Below are 13,844 nucleotides of genomic sequence, written 5' to 3' on the forward strand. Positions count from 1 at the left end.
GGGGGTGGAGTCCCACCAGTCTGTCCTTCTGTCCTTCTCCAGGCCATGCATGCATCAGTCTCCAGGGCTCTGAGGGAAGTAGTGTGAAGCAGACACCATCCAGTTCTAACATGGTATGACTTGAGGGGTATGGGGGAGAAGAGAAGGGGGAAGAAATCATAAGTGGATTGAAAAATAAATGTATGTCCTAGACATCTTGCGAAATCCTGCTGCTTTAGCAGTTAGTGGTTACTCTCTGTAGCTGGTGTTGCTCAAGAATTTGGCTTCTAAATTTGATTCCAACTCTGATTTCCACAGTAAACCCTGACCAAATGTGGCATTGATGATTCTAACAGAAAGAAGCTGAGCTGCGGAGCCCCTCAGTGCCTGGGGTGGCTGCACCTATTGGAGCACCCGCCCCACATTTGTCTCCGCTAATTTCTGACCTGCTGCTGCATGAAACCACGTTGGCAGGTTGGGGACGAGCTGATGCAGTGGCTGTACTTGGTCAGAATGAGGGGGCGTGGCTGAGGCCCTGGGATGAGGGGCACGCCCCCTACTCAGAGCAGGCTTCTTAGCTACTGGCCTAGGTGACATGCGGACTAGCACCATGTTTTAAAGTTGTTCTGTCCTCCTTGAGGAGGGCAAAAGGAACGTTTCAGTGGTGAATGGAAGAAAAGTATTCTGCGCCTGGAATAGACAGCTGTCCTTTTCTTATCTACAGACTAGACTCCAAAGACTCGTGAGCAGTTAGAGTGTGGGCCGGGTCCCTGCACACTGCTCATCTTCAGCAACCTCCAGAGGGCACAGAAACAGTGCCCCCATCCTGCCGCACCCCTTCCTGAAACTCCGCATCCCTGCCCCCTCCGGCCTCCCCGCCGTCCCGGGAATGCAGCGACTGCGCACGTCCCTGCCCCTGCCCGCGGGACGGCCGCGCGCCCTCGGCCCCGCCGTGGCCCTGCGTGGCCGGACTCCCTCCTTCCGCGGTCCTGGGAAGGAGCTCGGCCAAGGGGCCCGGCACGGCTCCGTTACCTTCTGCCTCTGGAACACGTGGGTGAGGGGAGCCACCTGGCAGTCCTTGTGCGCGCCGAACACCTTGCACAGGGAGCAGGTGGGCACTTCGCAGTTCAGACAGTAGATGTTGATGCGTTCCTCCTCGTGCTCCTCGCACACCGGCTGGTCGGGCTTCTTTTCTGGCCTGGGAGGGGGTGGGGGGCAGATAAATGTCCATCTGCTCCCGCGGGGAGCAGGGCAGAGACGGTGATCCTCTTTGCAAACACCAGCTCGTCCCTGGACCCCAGCAATCCTATTCCAGGAGACTCCCAGGGTCCCTGTCATGTACTCAGAGCCACCAGATTCAACTTCCCTGCAGAGTGAGCAGCGGGGGCGTTGACAAATCTCTAACAACCTGCTTGGGGTGAGGGTGGGGGCATGGAGACCCTGATTTATAGCATTTACCAATTTCCGTGGTGTGAGTATTTCCGCCATGGCCAATTTCAAGGTATTTAAGGTTTAAGAACTGGCTCGTGGAATTCCTGAAAGTTGAACACAGGGCTGTGGCAAGCTGTTAGGAGCGTGCTCCGGCGCTGTGTGCACACGCTCACACGTCTCTCAAGACACGCTTCACGGGTAAAGAAGGGGAAATTGCTGATGAACTAAATCTCAAGTTTGCACCAGCTTTGCAGAGGAGCTCGATCTCACTCCTCCTGCCTCTGGCCCCAGCAAACACTTTCACCTAAAGGAGTGAGGATAGGGTGGCTCTGGGGAGCTGGAATCTCTGATTATTAATCTGGGTGTTGGTTGGAAGTAGCTGTACATAAGAGGGAGGTGTGGACGTAGCCTCCTTACACAAACTCCAGGAATTTTGATGCATCCTATCTAAACCTGAGGCTGTCAATGGTTTTCAGAATTATTTGAAAAATTCAAATCCAAATCCAAAAGCTTTCCTCATATTTCCAAACATACAGTTATTTAGAAGCATCTTGGATTTGGGACTACCTGTACATTTTTAAAGTTGTTATTGAGTTCCAGTTTTTAAAAAAAAAGTACAGGTTAATGGGCCACGAAATCAATTTAGGGAGTCATGACCAGCATTAGTAAAATCAGAATAAAATAGAATAATAAATATTGTGAGTTACATGTAGTAAGGATAAGTACTGGCATGTGGAACTTTTGTTTCAGGTGTACATATATATTTATATATCTGAAACAAAAGTATATATTATATATATATATCCATTCATATGCTTATATATAAAGGTCACTAGATCACAATGTAAAATGTACTTCCTACTCTGAGTCATGAATAAAAACGTTTGAACACTATTGAAGTTGATGTGTGGTACTAGGTACCTGCAGCGCCAGAACTCAGAAGAAGGCAGAGAACATGCTGATGTCCCTCTGTAAGTTGGTAGGTAGAAGTCAAGTACTTGAGATTGGACTAAATATTGGAAGAAGCCCTGGGTCTGGTAAAGAAATTGCATGGACTTCCAGCTTCAGGATTTTGGAATCTGATTCTTGCAAAAGGAATTTCTGCCTGGTCTTGTGGCAATATGGCTCTTCATGGTATCTATGACCTCCTGACTTGACTATATGCTTGGAACTCAAATAAGGAAGGTAAACTCCACAGCTGAAAAAATTATCCCCTTCCCAGGTCTGTCTGTTTCCTCCACTAGAATGTGACCTGCATAGATCTGTCCGCTTTTTGGCTGGATCCCCAGTGCCCAGAACAGAGCCTCGGGCAGAAGAGGGGCTCAGTAAATATTTGTTGAACAAATGAATGGGAAAATGAAAGAGAATTTGCCCAATTAATGGACAACATTGCCTGTGCTCTAACTTAATATCATCCAGCTGGACAAGGCATGGGAAATGTGGTCACTTGACACTCATGAATGGTAGAGACCAGGCAACATCCCAAATACTCCATTAATAAGAGACAAAGCCCTCTGGGGGCTATCTAGAGACTAGGACTGGTGAATTGGTTTCTGCCTGGTCTAAGGCTTCTCCACTTCTAAAATCTTCCTTCTCATGTATCTCCACTTCATAATAAATATGGGTTAAGCACAAGACTGGAGCACGTGTACTAGAAAATGGCATGGTAACGCTACTCTTGCTTACCTTCCCCAGACATTTCCTGAGGGCAACAGCTATGACCAGAGACAGTGCTGTGGAGCACAGGTGTATGCAGCATATGCAAATATTGCAAATGTCAAAACAGCCATAAACCTCTAAGTTTAGTTTTGTTTGTAATTCATTTATTTTTTTCATGATGCAACATACACTGAGAACTACTTCCCATATTTCTTATTGAGTTTTTCTTGTTTAGGTTGCAACACAGGCCCAGAGGCACAACCCTCTTCTAAACAAGTGTATAGTGAAAACCTCTGGACAAGTTAAAGCATGTAATAGACTTGAGACAAATATGGCATGTAGAATAAAGATGGAAATACATTTCTATGAGGTGAGAGTGGCCGAGCTCATAGTTGTGGTTCAGGGCTCAGTGTCAGGCGTTGGCAGTGGCCACTAACCATTCAGTGCAGGCTAGGCTGAAGCCTGCTCTTTTCGGTCACTAAGGTTGCTGGGACCATCCTAGGTCTTCTGAGAGATGGCCATCTGGTCTTGGTAAGGCACTTCGGGCAGTACCTTTGTAGTCAAACTGATGTAAAAGCTTAATTCCAGCTCAGCTTCTCCATGTGGGGGCCGTGTGGCCTTAGGCAAGTTACTTAACCTCTTTTAGTCTCAGTTTTTACTCATATCTAAAATTTAGACTAGGGTCTTCTAGTTAAATATGGCAGAATGAACACAGGCATTCATCTATTTGTTTCCTACTGCAATTCCACTGATATGAGTAAGGAATAAAAGAATAAAAAGGTATAAATCAGTAAGGACAAAAAGGGAGCAAGATGACAGCAGATGAGAGACATCAACCAAATGTTGGAAATTAGGAACATCTGGCTGAAAGGAAGTGACCTACTTGAGTTGCATCTTAGTTCTGCTAAGTGTCTGCGGGAGAGAAGCCTGCGAGAAGCGAGCTGATGAGTTGTGGAATCCTGGAAAGGCTCTGGAACTGCAGGAGCCAGGTAACCTGAAGGTGAGTGTGGGGGAGTCTAAAAATACGAGGACTTGGTGCACATCTCAGGAGATTACTTGAGGATGTGCTCCATAAAAACAAGACAGTAAGCTAACAAAGAGGGAGACATGGGATCCAAGAAGCAAGAGGTTCAACCCAGGGGAGAGTAAAGGGAATTCCCGAGTATAGGGTAAAGCCCAGCCTGCGGAGGGCTCAGTCTTAATCACCTACAGTAAAAAGTCAGTAAATAATGTCTAAAATTGAAAAATCAAGAAATAGGAGCATACCAGTGGTACACTCATGGCAATAGCAGAAAAACAGGTGAAAGAATTAAAAGTGGTTGACTCTGGGGAGTGAGAGTTGGGGGTGAAGAGAGAGTTGGGCAGGAACTGTATCTCTCATTAGAGGTCCTATACTTTTAAATTATATATGTGAATTACTTTGATTAAAAACATTAAAAACCTTTAATAGGGTGATATTAAATAATAATTACCACCTCACGAGATTGTTGAGAGAATTAAAGAATTGCACATGATTTGTGTATAAAGCACACTGAACAGTGCCTGACACATAGCACATAGTATTTTTACCTATTACATTTTATAGTTATGTTCATTATTAATATTAGCCAAATTATGCATTCTCTTGCCAACTCCCACCCCTCAAACTGTGGCTACTTTAGCACCATGCAGAATTCTAGATAAGAAGGCCAGGTTTTGTTGAGACCTACAGTGTCTGGCCTTTCTGCAAAAGGCCGTTGACCAGTACCTCACAGTCCATTATTGACACCCCTCACCCCCTTTCCATCAATACCCCCATGATATGAGCTGGGCTCATCTCACTCTGTATATCCAAGGTTATTCAAGGGTTATCCATTGTACCCTGAAGCTCAAGGTTCTTGTCTGATGTGGCTGCCAGCCTCCAGAGAACTACTGTGTTTATGCCCAGACATGTGGCTGAGCCCTCTGGGCAACTTGTGGTTTTGCTACTGAGTAAAAATGTCCCAAAGTCAAGTCTCAAGTTCAAGAAACAACAGCGTAAGAAGAAACTGATAATTACAAAAACACCCCTAGTCCACTCAGCTAGGAGCTTTACTGTTGGAAATTTTGTTCACTTTTATGCAATTTGTTTCCCAGCCCCTATTTTTGGCAGCTGCACCAAGCAGAGTTCATAGTGAAGGTAAGGACGGATCTTGTAATTTGACTGACACTACAAGTTTTAACATCTACTCTTCTCTGGATTTCATAACAAATATTGTTCTTTTCTCACATTTCAAGTTCCCACTGTGACAAATAGCAAAACAGAAAATTATTGCAATAAATAGAACATGTAAGAATATTTGTGATGTTGCTTAATCAGCTGGCACTTATGGAGCAATTATTCTGTGCAAGGCACTCTACCAGGCACCGAAACAGTTGTTATGTAAACTCCCTTAATAATTGGTTGATTGTAAATTGGCTGGTTAATTTTTTTTAAGAGACAGTGTGTGTATTTGCATTTTAAAGTAATGAAATACAATGAGATCAGACCTGTGAAGTAATAGCAACAACAATAGTACTTTCCTTTTTGTCAAGGGACTTTGGAAGCAAGGGAAAGAGCCTGCTGCAATCTCTGCAATATGTCATGAGCAAGTCTTCTTTTTCCCCAGTCTCATCTATATTCTGGTACTATTTAATTTAGTTTTGAATCTTAAGCAGAAAGTAATAGCCATAATAATTACAATAATTATATGTTAGATTTATAGAACAGCTTTCCTTCTAAGAGTGCAAGGCTCTTAGATCCCTGCAGATGTTCCATAAATACATGTCCCTTAATAAGAATCACAATGAGGCCATTTGTAGATGGTCTCAATATTGCTATCATGCTTTGTAAACTGCACTGACCGGTGCACAGTTGAAAAAGGGCTCTCCATACCATGGCTTCTAGGAATAAACTCCCGCAGTGATGTTTCCAGGAAAGGAACTCTATAGCCAATGTGGTTCAATGAATAAGAAGCCTTTTTATTTATTTTTTTAATGAACGGATGTATATACTGCAGATCCATCAACAAGTGAATGCTAAGAATGTGCCGTGAATACAATTTCGAGAATAGGGAAATATAACTGGAACTCTATCTATTTTTCTTTCCTCCCATGTCTCTAAATCTAGTCTCTAAAGGCCAGGACTATGCCTTGCTTTCCAATTTCCCAAACTATGACAAACTATGTTAGAGGATTTTGGTTTTATTACCATCCTCCAGACAATTTTAAGGCAAGTCTGTCTGAGCTAGGAACTGGGCTGTTTTGGAAGATGCCATTTCTGTTCATTTTCTATTAGATTTTGTATTAGAATTTTTCTGCTATGTAGATAGAATCTGAAGCTACAAAGGACCTGTGACGTATGAAAATGTCTAAAATTTATGTAATACAAGGCTTTGGCGGTAGGGGAGGGGGGACCATGATGCCTCTTCCAGAATCACCATCTGGAGTGGATTAGTGCTAATGAGTGACTTCATTCTTAAATGATACAAGAGCATGGGCACCAGCTCCCTTCTCTCCTCTCATGAGCAGCTCTCAGTTCCACTGGGAATGACTGACTTGGAAAAACACTTTCCTATAAAACAATTAGTCTGTGATTGGTAAACAAGCATTCAGTGTAGCAACCCATCAGAACAAACAAAAACATGCCTAGGATGGATTTGACACATGGAAGGGTGTTACCTGGTGGACTCCTGCTTGTAGATGTCAATGATATTTTCCACCAGTAGGTTCCTCTGAAGTCCATAAACCCCATGTCTGTCCAAAACCACTTCGTGTCTACAGGATGGGCAGCGGAATCGGCCCCCCGATGCCATGGTGGTGCCTCCTCTTGTGGGCAAGTATGGGTTAGAGGCCTGTTCTTGCCATGCAAGAAAAAAATTGAACAATGCCACTTTTCTAAGACTGTTTTTCACTTCCTGTTACTACAAACATCACGAATGTCTACGTTAGTTAAGCATGCCGTGAGATAATCCCTCAGGGCCTGTTCAGTAAGGGATCCTGCAATACAGGGCCAGCCCTTCCACAGTGATCCCTGCTGTACCATTGTCAGCATGAGGTGCTTTTCCATAACCAAAAGATCCAGCCAGAAACTCCACCATTAATGTCTTGGGCAGTAATTCATTTACGATTTTGAAACAGATTCAATGGTTTGGGTTTTTTTAAAAAAAAACAAATGTGATTCTTAGTATTCAAATAAAACTAGATTTGGGAGTAAGGAGGAGCTTGATGACAAAACACAAAGCAAATCGTTCAAAAGTTCTGCTTTTCTTGAAAATAAAAGCAGCCTTATAGAGTTTTCTAAAGGAATTCACCTTAATGTTAAGCACTTGATTTGGAGAGGAGGGGATCTTTTTCACCCCGCTCCCCTCCCCCCCACCCAATTTCAAACAAACCTACCTGGAAAATATCACTGGCACATTTCCTACACAGGTTATGCTGGCAGGGGAGAATGACCACGGGTTTTGTGAACATCTCTAAGCAGATGGGACAGATGAGTTGCTTCTCCAAGTTATCCATGGTCTGCTGCTCTTTGGAAAAAGACTTGTAATTCAGAGATGCGCTCATCTCCTGGCCGTCCCCGAGTGTGCTGCCCAGGAAAGGGTGCTCCGACTGGCTTCTGCAAGTGTTTCCTGGAAATAACTCCAAAGATTGTGTGATCAAGTGTCCTTTACGTTGCTCTCGGTGGAGGACATTGTTTCAGGCCTTGGTCCTGGTCCGGAGTGGGTGCTGGAGCTGTTTTTAGCAGCCTGAGGTCACATGACAGCAGCCTGACTTGTCCATATAAGCCAGTGACAGGAGGATGGATTCTGACAGGTGACAGAGAGCAGGAGTCAACATTCTTGCCCTAGGGAGCAAAGAGAGTGGGCGGGAAGGAGGATTACAAACCCCGTTTAGAAGGGGGTTGTGTGGAGAAGGGGGGCGAAGCTGACAGTTGTCAACAACAAATGCAAATGTGCGTGCCTGGTCACTGAGCCATGCCCTCTGGGAGCACTCAGGGAGGACGTGGTGACAGGCTTTGCAGGAAGGTGCAGGGTGCAGCCAAGAGTCTAACCGTACAACAAGTGCCTTCTGTCTGGAGAGTTTAGGAAGCAAGTCACCCAAAGCAGCGTACTAACACCTTCTTAGGTGAAAACAAACAAAACATGCCCCCAAAATCGTTATCACAGCTTCACAAAGCAATCATCTAGAAAAACTTGCTTAATGCTAAATATTTCATCTTTGCCAGTGTCGTGGTCTGGAAAAAATTCTAATTAAAAGCTGATTTCAAATCCTTTCATCGCAAACGTGTCCACAGAAAGTAAAAAAAGTTGCCAAACACCAGATAATGATCCAATTATTTAAGAAAAAATAAAGTTGTATAATAAAACTCTACTAATCTCTTCTCTCCTCCACGTTGCTTTCCCATCTTCCTAACACTCTTTCATCTGTGCTCCTCCCCACTCCCCCACACACTGAAAAACAAAGAAAATTTGACAGTCTTTAAAAATTTAAATTTAGCTTGCAACAATGGTCAGTATGAAGGTAGTAAGTGGCATGGAGTGTAGCAGACTTATTATTTCACTTTGCCACACATCAGGGGACAGATACCAGTGCCGCTGACAACTGACGTGACAATGGAGTCCTTCCCTACCTGTGTTTTATCTGCTTCTGAAACACCTACACCCCTCTGCGTTTGCCCCTTCCTCTAAGGTGATTTTCTAAAAGATAGTTTCCCTGGTTATTTCTGCTATTCTTGGTCTGCTCTTGAGTCATAAACATTGATTCTAACATTTGCCAGGATTTTGTGAAATAACTATTCAACCAATATATATTGTATTTTAAAATTTTAAATCAGATCAAAAATGAAAATTCATGTCATTTTGATGTGACGAATTTGCATCTTACTGCATCCTTGATTTTAAAAACCTTGAACACTGAACACATTTTGTTAACATGTCACTGGTGTACCCTTAATTACCAGTAAAAAGTAGGTCAGTGTGACTGGTTACATGTGGTCATAGTGCTATAAGCTCTATTAACTCATAATAAGTTATATGTATTCATAAACATTTCTGGGATCTTTAGAGAATTCTCTTATTCCTTTCAATATTTGGTTAGCAACTACAGTGAAGAAGAGAACTGGTGTATTTTTTTTAGAGTTACTTCAGTTCACCTAGCCCAGGCAGTTAGTTGTGTTTAACATTACATGGTCTATAGAGGTTTGAGCACAATAGGGTAGGTGAAATATTTTCTAGGAAACATAAAGTTTCTACTGCAAAAGTAAAGACCTTGAAATCTAAGGAAAAGTACTTAAACTAATAATATACATTGTAGCAGAGCCTGTGCTTAGAGAAGGAATTTATTCCTTCAAAAGACATTTGTTGAGTATTTGCCATTCTTTCCATTGTGACCCACAATTGTACAATGTTCTGGGGATTGAAAGCTGAACAAGACACAGATCATTGTCCTAAAGGAGCTTAGTTTAATAGCAGAGATAAGACACGCATATAAAGAACCACAGGACAAAACACAATGTGATAAACAGCTAAAGAATTTCAGAGTGTGAGTAATCAGGAGGGCTTCGTGGGTGGAGATAGCATTTGAATCAGTCCATTGAGGAAATTCGAGGGATGGATATGCACTAGGTGGCGCACAGGTGGAGCTTTCTGAGAGAAGGCTCAGCAGAGATGTGGAGGCACAGGAGTGCAGGGACTCTCAGAGCTTATGGTGGCTTGATTTGGAGTGCATGGCACGCTGCATATGCACTGGCAGGCCATGGACACTGGACTATAGCTTTTAACATGTAATAAATTAGGCAATAGGAAGTTGTTAAAAGTTTACATGAGAGCTGTGAGTTGGTTAGATTAATCTTGCAGGGGCGATTGGGACAGATTAGAGTGAAGATGCACTGAAGACCAGAGTGGAAGCTGTTGCCGATAGTCTAGGTGAGAGGTCACAAAGCTCTGGTATGGGGCCATGACACTGGGGAAGGAAAGGAGGAAATGGACTCTGGGGCTCTTATGAAAGTAGAATCAAATGACTGAGATGCCGAGTCTGAGCAACCAGCAACGAAGTGGTGGAAGGCTCCAGGGTGAGTAAGGAGACAGCTTCTCTCCAGCTTCTGTGTCTACCTCATGTCATGGTCTTGAGAAAGTGACCTCACCTAGATGGACTGCAGTCCTTTTATCCAGAACTGAGTAGGACTCATAACCTAAATTAGCAGTATTTGTAAGGAAAAAAAAATACCTGAAACTATTAATTTTGACATTGAAAATCCCCAATTTGATTACTTGATGTACAATTGATGCCCACCTTCCTCTCTTTTTTCTCTCTGCTCCTTCTTGCCTTCTGCCTTTCACTTTTTCCTAGAACTGTCCCTGGAGGCTACAGAGGAAACCAGCAAGAATCCCATAGGAATAAGTGCAAGTTGATGAATAATGCACCTTCCTCTCCTCATCCTCTTCTCTCCATTCCTTGCTCCTCCCTACTCTGATAGACCCACCATCTCTGGGGTGGATGTGTGCATTGGGAGTGGGACATAGGGAGAGTGCTCTGCTCTAGGGAGGAACCAGAAAATTTTATTCCACTCCATACTTATTCAAGAGACACAGCAGATGCCAGGGAGGACGTTGCACCCACTTGTGCTGCTGCCATCCCCACAAGGTGACACTGCTGCCACCAAGGACACTGCAGATGCCAGGGAGGCAGTTGCAGCCTCCAACACTGCTGCCACCGACATGAGGTAATGCTGTTGCTGCAGACACTGTAGCTGTGCGGGCCACTGCTGTGGACACTGCAGCCAAACTGGCAGCTGCTGCAATCACTGCTGCTGTGGTTTCTGCCACCACCAGCATCACCAGACAGCCACCATCATTATGTGAGCAGCCTGCCACTGCTGGAGCCACCACTGCCATACCAGCAGCCCACCAAAGCCACCACCACAACTACTGTCATCATAAGGGCAGCCTGCTAACATAGCCCACACCAGCCACTGCCACGGTGCAGAGATTGCTGACCACTTGACCTAACTGACACAAGAGGAGTCACCAGCAGAGTCCGGGAAAGGATGGTAACAGAAGAAGCAATTGCTCTACCAGATGACTAGACACCAACGTAGAGATACTAAAACTATGAAAAAAACACAAGAAAATATGAATCCACCAAAGGAATACAATAACTGTCAAGTACCAGACTCCATAGAGCAGAAAACCCTTGAAATGACTGAAAAAGATATCTAAGTAAAATCTTAAAGAAAATACTCAAGAAGACACAGTTAAACAACATAATGAACTGAGCAAAACTATTCAGGATATGAAGGGGGAAATTTACAAAGAGATTAATACTTAAAAAAATATATATAGCAGAACTCGTAGGACTGAAGGAGTCATTCATTGAAATAATAAAAGAAACCCCACAACTGAGAGCTTAAGCAGGAGGCTCAAAGATCCCCAAATATATTCAATCCCAAAAGGTCCTCTCCAAGGCATATTATAGTCAAACTGGCAAAACTCAAAGACAAAGAGAGAATCCTAAAAACAGCAAAAGTGTCAAGTCACTTATAAGAAAGTCCCCATCAGATAAACAGCAAACTTCTCAACAGAAACTCTATAGGCCAGAAGAAAATGGGATGATATACTCAAAATACTAAAATAAAAAAACCCTGCTAGCCAAGAACACTATACCCAGCAAGGCTATCCTCCAGAAACAAGGGAAAAATAGTGTATTTTCTAGACAAACAAAAACTACGAGAGTTCACCACCACACAACCAGTCCTACAAGACATCCTCAAGGGAGACCAGCATCTGGAATCCAAAAAAACAATAATCACTTCCATGAATACACAAGAAGGAACAAAACCCACTGGAAGAACAAAAATGCAAGCAAGAAAGAAAAAGAAACTGTTACCACCTCCAAAAGCCAAAAAACACCAAAAACAAAAACATGAAGGAAAGAAAAAAAAGTGTTTAAAACATCCAAATAAAAATCAATAAAATGACAGAGTAAGACAATAACTTTCAGCAAGAACCCTAAATGTAAATTAATTAAATTCCCCACTGAAAAGATGTAGACTGACAGCTTATATTAAAAAGCTAGACCCAATTATATGCTGTTTACAAGAGATTCACCTTACCTGTAAGATGCATACAGACTAAGAGTGAAGGGATGGAGAAAAATATACCACACAAATGGAAATCAAAAATGATGAGGATTAGCTATGCTTATATCAGATAAAATAGACTTTAAACCAAAAACTATAAAAAGAGCCAAAGAAGGCCTCTATATAATGATAAAGAGATTGATTGAGCAAGAAGACATAACAATCATAAATATATATGCACCCAACACCAGAGCACCCAAATATAAAGCAAACACTATTAGACCTAAGGAAGGAGATAGGCTCAAACATGATAATGGGGACCTGAGCACCCCTTTCTCAACACTGGACAGATCATCTAGGCATTAAATCAATAGAGAAACACAGGATTTTTAAATTTTATTTATTTATTTCTTATTTCTTTTTTACTTTTTAAGTTATTTATTTATTTTACTTCTCAAAATACATTGTAGTTGATTTTCATGCCCCTTTACCTGTTCCTCTCCCCCCACATCATATCTGTTCACTTGACTTAAGTAGTTCAAGGAATTTTTGTGGTTATTCTGTCTCCCCCCGCCCCACTTTATTTGGAACACAGGATTTAAATAGCACTTTTGACCAATTGGACTTGGCAGATGTCTATAGAACATTTCATCCAACAATCCTAGAATTCACATCATTCTTATCAGCACATGGGACATTCTACAGGATAGATCACATATTAGGTCACAAATTAAGCCTTGACAAATTTTTAAAATTGATAAAATTTCAAGTGTCTTCTCAGACCACAGTGGATTAAAACTAGAAATCAAAAACAAGCAAAGCTCTGGAAACTATTAAAACACATGGAAATTAAACAACATGCTCCTGGGCCGCCCCCATGGCTCACTCAGGAGAGTGCAGCCCTGGTAGAGCCAAGGCCGTGGGTTTGGATCCTGTATAGGGATGGCTGGTGCACTCACTGGCTGGGTGTGGTGCAGACAACACCGTGCTGGGGGTTGTGATCCCCTTACCGGTCAGAAAAACAAAAAACAAAAAACATGCTCCTGAATGACATATGGGTCCAAGAAGAAATTAAAGAAGGAAATTAAAAGTTCCTTGAAACTAATGAAAATAAGGACAGATCATACCAAAACCTGTGGGATACTGCAAAAGCAATTCTAAGAGGGAAGTTTATTGCAATAACACTTACACTGAAAGAATTGAAAGATTTCAAGTAAACAACTTAATGCTATACCTCAAAAAACTAAAAAAGCAAGAACAATCCAATCCCAAAATTAGTATATGGAAAGTAATAATTAAGATCAGAGCAGAATTCAATGAAACAGAGACCCCCAAAACAATACAAAGGATAAATAAAACAAAAAGTTAGTTTGAGAAGATAAAATAAGCAAACTATTAGCTGAGCTAACTAAAAAAAGGAGAGATGTTGGTTCCTCGCCACCGCCTTGTTACCAGGGACCAACAACACAGGGCGGGAGGAGGGATCCCGGACCAGCCGGCAATAACCTCCTGTGGGGCTGAGCGGGATGGTGAGTGTCGCAGGCCCGACCCCCTCTGCGCTTCGGCCCCGGGGGCAAAGAAAGAGACACCGAGCCTGGAGAGCGGTCAAAGCCGGAACTCTGTTTATTGCGAGGGGACAGGAGCTTATATAGAGAGGACAGGGTGGGGGAGCCGTCACCCAATCAGGGGCGGCCACGCC

The 13,844-nt window shown here is 43.0% G+C and overlaps 1 protein-coding gene across 7 annotated transcripts in view; it reads right to left on the reverse strand.

Moving 5' to 3' along the window:
* TRIM55 (tripartite motif containing 55) overlaps positions 1-8,013 on the reverse strand; it is a 46,834-nt gene extending 38,821 nt beyond the window's left edge. For 4 of the 7 annotated variants that reach the window (XM_008575739.1, XM_008575734.1, XM_008575735.1 and 1 more), the window contains exons 1-3: positions 7,465-7,865; positions 6,748-6,920; positions 1,012-1,177 (exon numbers count right to left, since the gene is read on the reverse strand). In XM_008575739.1, the coding sequence (XP_008573961.1) occupies positions 1,012-1,177; positions 6,748-6,920; positions 7,465-7,632 (507 nt within the window). In that variant the 5' untranslated portion in view covers positions 7,633-7,865. Of the gene's footprint in view, positions 1-1,011; positions 1,178-6,747; positions 6,921-7,464 lie in introns of all 7 variants that reach the window. The other 3 variants (XM_008575736.1, XM_008575733.1, XM_008575737.1) reach the window with 2 other exon arrangements.
* Between the last annotated feature and the right edge of the window lie 5,831 nt (positions 8,014-13,844).

This window comes from Galeopterus variegatus, unplaced genomic scaffold, assembly GCF_000696425.1.
Source record: "Galeopterus variegatus unplaced genomic scaffold, G_variegatus-3.0.2 Scaffold1229, whole genome shotgun sequence".
Classification (NCBI taxonomy): domain Eukaryota; kingdom Metazoa; phylum Chordata; class Mammalia; order Dermoptera; family Cynocephalidae; genus Galeopterus; species Galeopterus variegatus.